General features: G+C 39.8%; 1 protein-coding gene across 1 annotated transcript; it reads left to right on the top strand.

Annotated features, from left to right (window-relative positions):
• The first annotated feature begins 7,524 nt into the window (after window positions 1-7,524).
• Window positions 7,525-12,286, top strand: SGO1 (shugoshin 1). The gene is given in 10 exon segments (XM_058832597.1): window positions 7,525-7,887; window positions 8,060-8,202; window positions 8,286-8,482; window positions 8,916-9,020; window positions 9,480-9,544; window positions 9,692-9,831; window positions 10,323-11,174; window positions 11,367-11,541; window positions 11,786-11,878; window positions 11,880-12,286. Coding segments are annotated over 9 exon segments (1,803 nt in total). The 5' UTR covers window positions 7,525-7,887; window positions 8,060-8,066; the 3' UTR covers window positions 11,920-12,286.
• Window positions 12,287-12,696: the final 410 nt, after the last annotated feature.

Genomic DNA, 12,696 nt, shown 5'->3' with positions numbered 1-12,696 from the left:
CAGCTAGGTTCTATGTGGTTGTTCAGACTACAGGCAACCAGATAAAATATGGTGTGCACATTGAGCTCCTAATTTTACGCATAGCAGTACCTTCCTCCTATTTCTAGAACTTCTGTGTTTCTAAGAACTCTTTAAAAAAGAGAGGCCTAGGGTTAGCCATCATTTCTTAGCTGGCCTAAGCTGACCAGGAATATCCGTATGTGTGTGTGTGTGTACTTCCTTCGCTGACTGGGGCAGCAGCCAGGGTATCTGATGCAGGTGCAATAGTACCTGTAGAAATTAAACTAGGAAAACCAGAAATAAGTAGCTTTATCTAAATGTATATAACAGGAACCCAGAGACTCCTCTGCAACAGTCTACATCTACTTTCCAACACAAAAATGGTAGGAGAGATGTGTAGGAAGGTGACTACATGTTGAGTGGGCTCCATGTCTGCAATTTAATTTTCCCTACATCATCTGCACATAAAACTGTCATTTGAGCAACTGTTCAGATTTGTGCTTATTTCTTGGCAAACAATTACTTCAATCTAATTTATCTCATGAAATTTCTTTAAAACTGCTTTGTACTAAAACATTTTGAAAGTTTTCTATTAGATTTCCCCCCAACCTTTTATTTTAAAAATTGTTGGCTTAACTACAGTGACAAACTTTCAGAGAACATACTGATTACATTAAAATTTGTGATATGATAGTTTAATTACTTTTTTTCGGCAATATTCCAGCATTTTACAATTATTTTATCATGACAAATGCTGTGCTCTATTTCTATTGATTTAAATAGTTCAGATTGAAGGAAATTTGGTCATAGTATCTAATTTTTCAAATGTTCTTAAAATTTTAAATATTTGAATTACACAAAATTAACTAAAAGAACTGTGGAACATCCAATAAAACATAGTCTTTTTCAACATACTGTTTTTTCTGCTTCCTCTTTCTTAATACAATCTCTAGTTCTTACCATACCTCTTGTATCTGCCTATAAATATAAAATAACAATATTGTACCTTTTTATTCTGATTTCTCCAAAATAACTGAGAGAAAATATTCTGAAAGGACAGAAAATCAGATTGTGGGAATGAAAGGCTGTAACACTGGACACTACAGTACAGTTGTAAAGCACGATAATAGAATGATAAAATGTACCAAGATACAGAGGAACACAAGAAGAGAGAAGTGCAAAGATAACAGACCTTAGAGGATTCTGCCTCTGTTCCACTTTTCTGTCAATCAAAAATCTTGTCATGTTTGAAGTTCACATCTGCAGCAGTTCAGCTGTCTTTCCATATCTCTTTACCAATGTCATGCCACTTACAGCTTTTGCTGGTGACAGATCTGTTTCAACTGTTCAAGTAAACATCAGGATGTTAGTGGCAAGCTAAGCTACAGAAACAAAATAACCTCAAACCTTAGAAGCCATTTTAATGTCAAATGTTATAATGTCATTTTGGCCATACAGTTATGATTTCAGTTGATCCTCAGGAGTGTTTGTCATTCGAATCCCTCATTTCCTCAAAAGAAACTGCAGCCTCAGTGTGAGTAGAGCTGTTATCACCAGAAGCACAGAATGATGATTGCAGGGTATTGCTGTATTCTGGAACTGACCGCTCTTTTTTTGCCTTTGTTTTCTGTCTGGTATTACTTACAGCATGTCCCACAAAGTGTTTAAGTAATAAAACAATCCTGTTTTTTTCTAATATGGGCAACATATCTAAAGCAGAACCAAATGGAGTACCATGGGGCAATGGTGTTTGCTTCTTTGTCTATCCTTGGCTATTATTGTTATATAATTTATTATAACCTATTTTCCCCTGTCTACCCTGTCTTGTTCTCTGTGGTGAACTAAAGTCAGTAAATAGTGTGTTTGTGCAGGACCTCTTGTGAGAGAACAAAGTGTCAATCTATATCTCTGTCTCCTACCTATGAACAATGATTAGCTCTTTGAAAGTCATTCACCCATGACCCAAACCTTTGAGAGCTGACTGCAGCAATACAACCCCAGCAGGAAGGAAAATTGCTTTTCCACACTTCATAAAAATCCTCCTTAACTGATTATTCTGATGTAGAGGAAGTGCTGACTGTCAAGACATTTTTTCCCTACCCAGTACCAGTGTGCCCCAGCCAATGTGCATGCCAAATGCTGCTGTTAATTTCTTCAGTCCTCTGTCTTTCACCATGTTTTACCAGGTGGCTTTAGGAGCCAGTAAGGATTGTTCACTCTGTTACAGGGCCTCAAATAAATACTGGTATGTAATGTGCGCATATAAGAGTAGTTGTGTTTAAAGAGAATGGTCAGCTTTAATCCCAGGTTTATGCATATAAACCAAGACCCTCTCCACTGACACCACAGGACCTAGAGAGAGAACATATGCAAGAGTGGGAAGCTACTGGCACTCTGTTCTATCAGGATCCTGGATTTCTGCACTTATTATCATATGATTAATATTTACCTCTCAGGTTATGACAGGTGTATTAGCATTAAGAAAAGCTACATTAAAATATATTCTTGTATCCATGAATGAGTTTTTCCCTTTGTCTCATTATGCTACAATTCTACCAGTGGCATATTCTACTACTGAGCTATTTATTCATCAGGAAAACTGGGAAATAACTGGTGGAAAGCCATATATTTGTACACACAGTAGAAGGGAAAGAAATAGTTTTGCCAGTAAATATTCCATTCAATGCCAAAAAAAAATACCCAAAAAACCCCAACCAAACCAAGAAAAATCCCCCAACCTTCAAAGCTTAAAAAGAAAAATGTTTCCTGCCTGGTAACATAGAACCAGTGCTAAACTGCACTTTGGTCATGTGAGACAGAGGTTAGTAGGAGATTCGGGGGCAGGAAATTTGAGGAGTAAGATGTTGTTTCTGACAGCATGCTCTGGAACTGCTGTGTACTGGAGAAAGTCAGGGTTCTGGTCTACTGACAGGTGGTACAATGATAAATGAAGATACGTACTCAACACAAACGTTGAGAAAATGTTAAACATTTAATACACACTTTTGTTTCATTATTCCTCTTTGCTCATTAGACCATGTAGTTTCAAGATTTCAGATTGGCACTTTTATTGTTGCATACTGCTATGGATTAAGACACTCATTTTGGATTCTGGATTTTCCCTGGCACTGAAAAGAAAGATTTGATGGCAGCTCAAGACATGTATAATTCAGAGTGTCTAAAGTGGAAGACAGCTGTATCTGACCCATATAATAACCACTGCATATATTTTTGTCTCTGGAATATCTGTCATGAACAGATCAAGATACTTATTAATCTTTCACATCCTTGCTTACATTAAATTGATTAATAATTGAAAACATTTAAGAATTAATTAGAACATAAAGGTTTATGTATATATATGCATTTAGAACAATTTAGAATACATATTTACATCAAAAAGACACTGATACAACTAATGTAGAAATGCTGATTTATAGCTAATTAATTTTAGCTTAATGAAACCATGTTGCCTCATGCTTCAATTAACTCAGGCATCTTTTCCTCTTGCATTTGTGGTTTTCCTTGTAAGAAGAACAAAGTTAGTTTTGAGAAAGAAAAATATTAGCATTGTAATCAGAAAGTGGTTACGGATAACTTAGAATAGAAAATGTAATATCAACAGTATATTCCAAAATAGAAATGGTCTGAACTTTATCAACTTATGGCTCTAATTTGATAAAACTTTCTGAAATGTGAAAGAAATAGAACATAGGGACATACATAAAAATAATGACACCCAAAAAATGCTCACATTTCTTTTTAACCTTGCTGAAGGAACAAAAATCAATCATCTGGTTGTCAAAAATTTTCAGGTCATTATTTCTACAGCATTTTCAGCCAAACTTGCTCAAGCCAGTAAACCTTTTTTGCTCAAATATGTCTGTACCAGCTTCTTAAAAAAATGTTTGCTGCTTTTCTGTTTTCAGGAAGAAGAGGGTGCATCAGCATCTTTCAGTCCCCACAGTTCTCACACATCAAATATTCTTAGACTCCTGTCATGATACTTCCAAGACGATGATAGCTACAAACATCCTACTCCAAGCTGATCAGAGCTGAACAGTTTGAAGTCAGCTCACACACAAGCCATTCAATGGCCAAGCAGAAAAGCACTGCAAGGCATCATCAGTGTGCATGTCACAGCAAATGAGAACAGAGCTGACTCAGCAAGACATAAATGATCTTCCCAAACCACAAAGGTAATGGAAAGCAAGACAGTCCTGTGTGCCACCAACCAGTCTCTGCTAAAGGAAGAAAATACTGCTGGTGTGTAAGAGCCACTTCTCAGGATGTCCTCTAACAGAGAACAATTTGCAATATTCATTAATTTGGTACTACACGTAACAGTATATTGTATACAATTTTCCTCTTGTCCTCACAGTAGGCACTGCATTTCATATACTGTGATTTCCAGCTCTGTACCTCTTGGTGGTAGAGGCAGTAAAGTATGAGTCATATCTATCACACTGAGCTACTCTGACGGCTAACACCAGACAGTACAAACATCACCACAGTGCCTGTCTGATGGAGGGCTGGACATGAAGCAGCTGAAAAGATGGGTAGGGTATTTAAGTAGGGTATCTGGAAGTCATCCAGCTGCCTGCATCAACAAAAGCTTGCTGTTGGTCACCACATCATGGCTGCTCTTCTGTGCCCTACTGGTGATCACCAAAAACAAGTGAAAAAGTAGATACAGCAAGTCTAAACATCTGTTCTTATAGAGCCATACACTTCAGCCTGTTATTGAAACCAGTAGAAGTTTTAAAAATATTTTCCATCAAGTACTGGATTATCAGTGCTTCTCATAAGCATTCAATCAAAAAGTTAAAACTCCATTTATTTGAAGACATTGGTTTTGGTAGCAATAGAAGAAACTAATTAAAATTTCATAGGATATTTCACATCTGATTGTTTGCTTAGTTGGGAAAAACAACTTTCTAACTTTGAGCCCTAACAGAATGTATTGGACATCACCATGCAACATCACACTCAGACAACTCTGATAAGAAGTATCCAGAAATGCTCCCAGAATCCAATTCCTGTAAATTGCTGTCATTATATGAAGCAACTCTTGCCTCGTAATGCAAGACAATAAATCTAAGATGAGAGCAAATCTTTTCATACTTCAGTTCCAGTCACAGCAGCAGCTGTTTTGCCACATGAGTACACCCACTAGAAATAAACTAATAATCCACAGCAACTCTGGCATCAATGACAGCATCAATCTTTATAGAGGAAAACGTGAAATTGCTTACAGCAAAGATTCAGTTGAGCTAGAAAAATTCACTACTTGGAATCCTCTGCTATAAATAAATAAAATGATACAGAGGGTGTAACCTGCAAATAATTTAATAGAAACACAACTGTCTGGAGATGAGACTAATACACAAATGAGCACACCTCAGTAACAGTGAAAATGTGATTATCAGGATATAGAAATTCAAATACAGAAAATCAAAGATAATCTGCAGAAAGATTCCAAAGTGTTTCTGAAAGAGCTGTAACAAAATTAATGGAAACAACAGAATGAAAAAAGGTGAAGAGAGGATTTTTAATCTTGATAGAAGTACACTCGGGACAAAAAAAAATAAATAATTAAGAGTAGCACTTAAGATAGTAATGATGAAAGCATTATTTTTTTAATCAAAACACGTTTAATTTAATCACAATCAGTGAATCTGTGCACCCAATTATTGCCTTTAAAACAGTGAGAGGCCTGAGGGAAAGGGATGCAAAGTTATGTGTACAATTCCAGAAAACCAGCACTTCTAGAGACTATGTGATTTTTAATGTCCAGTATGCCTCTATTTTTCTTCTGTTTTGGGGGTGGGGAGGTAAAAAGAGAAATTGTGGCATTCTTGGCATTTTCAGTTGGGCTTTTAAAAATTTATATTTTCTTTTTTCACCCAGGTCTGTGAGATTTTGTTTTGTTTTTTGGGGCTGGAATGATGTGTTGGTAGATGTTACTTAGGCCCATCAAGCAGATGAGAAAAAAGCAAAAAAAATGTAATGAGGAACTAAGATAGTGGGTTGCCGTGGGTTTGTATGTTACTAGTAAGTAAGCAGGTCTAATGTGTGCAAATTGCTCATAATATTTTATGATGAATCCTAAAGAAAATATGTTTTTTTTTACATGATCTCATGTCTCCACTGGGATTGTCACACTGCATCAAGGGCTGGGTTTGGAGGACTTCTTTGCTAACAGGTATGCAACACCAACTTTAACAGTTTCTATTGATGAAGTAGGAGAGTAAGTAAAATATTCATTTATACTACTGCAAAAACTACACAGATGAGGCCTTCAAGGCTGAACTGGAAAAACAAAAATTCCATGACCTTGCAAGGAGCGGGAAAGACAAAAGCACACACATCGCAATTTCTGTCATGATCCATGAAAACTTTCCAAGTTTGAAATCAGACTGCCGCAACACATCCAAGCTATAATGAGTAAAACCCGGAAATTGGGAATAGCTGTAAGAAGAAAAAAATGTGTAACATAGTGTAGCTATGAAATGCTGATTTAACAGAATCGAGAATACCATTTATTCTTTTAATAAGACATCGTTTAGCTGTTCGGGGTTTTTTCCCTCCCACTTCTCTCGGTGGTTAATCAAGGTTCAGTACGCCGTGGTCAAGATGCATATAAGCACACAGAAGATGTAAGTTCCCTCACACTTGTCAGGAAAACCCACAAACGCCACAGAGGCTTATGTCCGAAAAGGACACAGAGGAGTCCTGCAACTTTATTCGAATAAACGGAGATTCCACTGTGACACACCCGGGGTTTTCTCAATCGAGGTTTTGGAGTGCACAGATCCCTTTTAAGATCCCGAACTCCCGGCCGCATGTTGCCCTCTTCCTTTCCCCATTGCTGAGGTACAAGGAAGGTACAGCCTTCCCGAACAGCCAAGTACATACTCCCCCCTTGAACCTGCTATTTTACCCCAAAGCTCAGAAACTCAGGCTGTGCAGACCCTTGTCTGTTTCACAAGCCAAGCTGTCTGGGCTTCAACAAACCTGCTGCCCAGTGTTAGTAGAGACATCAAGACATTTCAAGACGTTACCTCCACCCCTCAAATCGTTTGTAAAGACATTTGCTTTCCTCTCACGTTTGTCCTACGCTTCACGGCCTGGCCGTGAGTAACCCTCACAGCGCAATTCAGAGTGTGAAATGCCCATCCTGCTACTGCTGCAAGAAGCGACCATTGAAAATAAAGCACCCCAGATGAGAAATTTAATCTCCCGGCCCTGCCATTTAACCCCGCCCCGGTTGCTGAGGCGATGCCGGAGTGGGCGGGGCCGGGCGCGGTGCGCGCGGCGCTCGCGGCGTGACGTTTGGCTCGGGACGCGCCAATGGGAGGCGGCGGCGGCGTTTGAACGGCGCGTGGCGGCGGCAGGGGCTCGGGTGCCGTCTCGCGGAGCCCAGCGGCCGCTCCTGCGCCTTCCGTGTGCGGCCGGAGCGGGAGCCGAGCGCGGAGCGGGCACAGCCGGGCCGCGGCGAGACAAGGAACCGGGCGTGCGGAGAGGTGGAGCACCGAGCTGCTGGACGGGAGGAAATCCGCGCCGCCGCCGTTGCTGCAGCTGCTGCGCCCGGATCCGTGCGGACCCTCCCGCCTCCGCCGGGGGCTCGAGCGGCCGCGGCCGGTAGGGGAGAGGTGCCCGGCTCTGCGCTCGCCCTTCCGAGGAGGTACGGCCGGCCGGTGCGGGGTGCTGGAACGCTGTGCCTGCAGAGTTCGAGGAGCAGGGGGCCGGCTGCCGGTGGCTCGGGAGGCCCCAGCCGAGCTCTTGGCTCCGGCCCCGGTGTTTAAAGCGTTCCCTGGACCTGCTTCGGGCGCCGGGAGTTTTGCCGTTCAGCCAACGCGCCGCGGCCACGCCTCAGCATCTCTGGTGAGAAAGGACATAGCTGCGTGGCTTTCCCTGGTTGCGGGTGTCTGCTGTTTGTGTGCCTCCGCTAAAAGTGCCCCGACCTCTACGCGTCTGGCCCAGCACCTTTTCTTTGGGCTTTGGAGGGGCGAGGTGTAACCCCGGATTCATGGGTTCACTCTTTCTACTTTTAAAGGTAGAAGATGGCAGACTACTCGAGGAAGTCCTTTAAAGACAGTCTGAGTGATATAAAACAACGTATGAGAGAGAAAAGAGCTCAGAAGTTGTCAAGGCTGGGTAAAACTATCCAGTTCTCCACCGTAAAGGCCAGAAGAGCAAGTAAGATGATTGAATATTGTAGGATTTATAATTTATTTGTTTTCTTTTTAATCCCCTTTGAAACACTCACTGTTGTGTTGCAGCCAACAAATCCAACAAAATGAAGATCATTCAAGCAAACAACAGAGATCTGGCTCTGTCCTTGCAAGAACAAAAGCTCAAACTGAGGGAAGCTGAAGCTACCATTGTTCAGCTAAAGAAAGATTATTACACTTTGAAGGCTCAGATGCTTGCCTTGCAAAGAAATCATAGGTTCCAGCAAGAACAAGGACAAATGGAGGTATTTTTAATAATAAATATATGAACTGTTGAAGCTTAACATCAGAATCTGTACCAATCCATTGGTAGATATCTTTATGATCTTAAATGTTTCATAAAACAGTAACTGAGTATGTTCAACAAGGTTTTTTTCACCTTAGTATGATACCTAAGTAGGTGTCAAGGTTTGGATACCTTGACAGCTGGAACTGAACTTTTTTTCTCACTACTCTTTCTCATTTACTTAAAATAAGAAAGAGTAAACATAAGATCTTAAAAATCTTAATTTAAAAAAAATTAAAGTCTATCTTCTGTGAATTTTCCAGGGGGTTTATCACATGTGAAGGCACCTGACAGAGGTTTTTTCAGATTTTAGTTATCTCATAATGCTGATAAGTTTGTAGTTGATATTAGACTATGATAGTAACAGTTACTGTCCTTCCTTTGTCCATTAGAATTCACTGTCAGCCTTGAACGAGATAATTTCCGAAGTCTCTCGGAGTTTACTGGACTCAGTCACTGCTCTTGGCACAGCGAAGAATTTGTGTTCCATAGACGTGGTAAGTGCCTTTTCCTCTTGAGGAGCAGGACTTCTGTTACTGATTGCCTTTGCTTCTTCCACCATAGGTGCACACAGATTTTTAGATCTGTGCCCTAGTTCAGGGGAAGGACTAGTCCCACAGTTCCCAGTATCCCAGGGGTGCACACTGTGGGGGTGTGTCAGGGGATTATAAGTGGGACTGAGGCTCTGCTAGGTGATGGTTGGGGCACCCTGATTTTCTGGGGTTCCTTCCCCTGTCCACTTGCTGTAAGATTGGGCTGGTGATAAATGTGCTGATGTGCGGAGGCTGAGAAGGTGCCTGGCTAACACCCACAGCAGCTGGCGTTAGCCAGACAGAAAGAAAGAGTCACGGGCTTCTTTGGTCCTTCCTTGGGTAACTTGGCTGTTGTCTGAAATTTGTAGATGGTGCAAGCTTGTTTCAGCCATTTAATCACAGTAAGATTTATTTTGTTGACAGAAACAAAGAGTGCTTTCTTCAGGTCCTGGAAACAGTTGCAGTGTCACAGGACCAATGCATTCAATGTAAGTATCATTGATTAATGACTGTGTATGTTATAGGAAGTTTAATTTTCTGACAGGAAAAAGGGAAGAAACCCACTGTAACAAAACTGTTCCTTGTAATAAACTTTATTGCTGTTCAGTAAATGCTATCTTTGGTATTTTCTCTAGAGAACCTCTAAAGTGTGTTCTTCAAGATAGTCCTGTACTTCCGAGTGAGATGGAAGCTGATGGTGACAGAAATTCTTTGCCAAAGATCTGTGTAGCATCTGACAGTGACATTTCCTTTACCAAAATAATTCCAAGCGAAGGTAACTAAATCAAAGTATCACACATTGTTCTATTTTGAATTTGGAAAACAATGTGTGAGTAGAAGTTTAACTAACTGCTGCTTTTGAAAGAACTGACAACTTTTGGCTTATTGTCAAAAAGGAGAAATATTAATGCTGTCCAATAGTAAAATGTTTGAATGAAGATGCCTGGCAAAATGGGGAGGAATTTGAAACTGCTTTATGTTCTCTATACCTGCAGTCCAGTTTCATTATCTACCAAGCAGTTCAACCGAGTAAAATGACCTTTAGGCACTCATTAGCATTTATGAAATCAATAAAACCTTGTTAACATGCTTTCTGCATGGAAACTGTATTAAACAGAGCTTATCTCAATTGCCAAATCCTAGTTTATAAAAATCTATGGAGAAAATCCAAAGAATAGTCTGAATTTTTGATACATTTAGAATTTTTGCACAAAATCTTAACATGTTTTTTCTGTTTGGCTTTGACATTTTCTCTTCAATTACAAGGACAGCCATCTGATTTTCATCTGAACAACACAGAGCCAGAGCTGGAAAACGTTTCTTCAAGTGTAAAGTTTGGACTTGGTAGGATGTTACCAAAACATGTATCCACCAGACGTCGCTTTTCAAAGATGAGGAACCTTGATGTAATGTGTACTCATGTCTTGGACCATTTAGAAGCACCTGATTCAGTAGAAGAACTTTCTGAACAGAGTGAAATTAGGCTTGAGGAAAGTCTAGAGGAGTGTGCTACAGAAAATATAACTGCAACTGTTCCTCACTTGAATGAAAGCAACGTCCATTCAGAGCTGGCAGAGTTGAGGCAGAAAAATTCTGAAACTACACAGTTCAAATTAAAACGTAATTCTGATCTCAAACAACCAGAGTGTAAAAGCAAAGAAAACCCTCAACGAAAGAAAGAAAAGCGCCAGAAAGGAAAACTGGAATGGCCACTTACTTCCCAACAAAGACCAAGAAAACTGGGTAAAGAAGCTTCTAAAGAAAACCTGAATTTCTTGGGTGACATCAGTGATGCTTATGACTTTCATTTGGAAGAGAGTGTCCATCTTACACCTTTTCGACAAAACAAGGAGAGCAATAGTGATACTGAAGAGGAGGACGAAGAAGACTCAACTGAAACCAATACCATTGAGTCAAGCAGTACTGCAGGTGACTCAGATGACAGCCTCTATGAGCCTTACAAGAGTAAATCAAAGAAAAGGCAAAGTTCCGTGGACGAGAGCCCTACGTCATCAATCCATCCAAGGCCAAGATCTAAAAGATGTTTGGCACAGCGTGAGCAGAAGCTCTGTCACGAAGAAGAGACTGAAAACAACAAATCAAGTGATAAGTCTATTAGTAAGTACAGAAAATGTTCTGTAAGTGGTTTTGTCTCCTTGAAAGATAACACTGTTTAGGAGATTTAGGCTTTTTTATTTTAATTTTGTTTTTTTTTAATGGCAACTAAATAGTAATGTTTTAAGAATGGTTAGATTTTCTTTTAAGCTTGCTTAACCTGAATTAACTGAACTGTCCCTAATTTCTTCACAGGGCAGCCTTCTGAGCCATCTCGTGGGCATCTCTGTGATATTACCAATACAGCTGCAGTGCTCCCCAGCACTGGGAATGCAGAAATTGTCCCTGAAGGTGAAGGACTTGAGTCTCCAAAACGCAAGCGGCGAAGCTGTACTATTACTGTGAACTACAAAGAACCAAGTATTGCAGGGTAGGTGTCTTTACTTTCCAGTTTGATACAAAGTTCATGATATTCCATCCAACAGAGGATTTGAAAGGCTTATATAGATCTTGAAAATAAGATGCTAACAAAAGAGCTCATTCAAACAAGTCTAGAGTTAGTAATACAGCCTAGTTCATGTGAAATGGAACTTACTAGCTAAAAGTTATTGTTTTAAGTGATGTAGGGAACAGAACTTAGTTTTGCCTTTTTTTTTTTTTTTTTTTCCAAACAGGAAACTCAGGAGAGGAGATCCATTTACAGATACAAAGTTCCTGTGTTCTCCAATTTTCAAGGTGAAAAAAGATGCTAAACGACATTCTCATAAGACTGAAAAAATACAATGAGAAATTGGTTAGTTGTCTTTGAGATTTTCAGCAAAACCATGCTTCTGCCATGAAGAAAGCAATTTCCTGGATGAAATATTTTGTTGCACGGTATGTTATATAAATATGTGAATAAGTTGTGTGTCTAGTATTAAGGATATCACATTAAAGGTGCCTGGATTTATTCTAGTGCCTTATTTTTAATGATTGATTACTTTTATAACTAAAGTGATTCTATTTAAGCTCTTTTTGAATGGATCTGGGAGCATATGAGAAATGTCTGATGGATAAGATGGCAAATGTCATTATCTGGGTGAACTTTTAGGCACTTCAAATGTTTTGGGCAGGAGGTATTTTTAATAAGTGTTTATACAGATCTTGTTCATGTGATGGTAGTAGTTTCATGTTGAATCTTGTAATAAACGTCTTAGTCTTTGGAAACAGCTTGGAGTGGGTTGGTGATCTTTTGGCAGTTTCCATGGTTGCTTCAAGGGTACTAATGTCAGCAGTGGGTATTACAGGTCTGTGTACTCTGTCCCCATCTTCTGTGGTGGCATAAGCAGTTCAGAAGCAGCTTAGCAGCACCAATTTGATTCTGTAGCTGCAGCTCAAAAGCAGCAATTTAGGCTTAGTTGGTATTGAGTGCAATTTAGAATCAACCAGACAGAGACAAAGCAACCTGCTCAGGAAGATTGGTGAAGGAGACTCCACTTAGGTCCCAACTCTTGCGGGACATTCATAACAGTTTATAAAAATTTATAAAGTTTATAAATTTATAAAGTTTATAAAAACCATAAAAAAAGTCCCAGCTTTGAGCAGT

The sequence above is a fragment of the Poecile atricapillus genome, chromosome 2 (genome assembly GCF_030490865.1).
Source record: "Poecile atricapillus isolate bPoeAtr1 chromosome 2, bPoeAtr1.hap1, whole genome shotgun sequence".
In the NCBI taxonomy this organism is placed as follows: domain Eukaryota; kingdom Metazoa; phylum Chordata; class Aves; order Passeriformes; family Paridae; genus Poecile; species Poecile atricapillus.
This window is presented reverse-complemented; position numbering and strand designations above follow the sequence as displayed.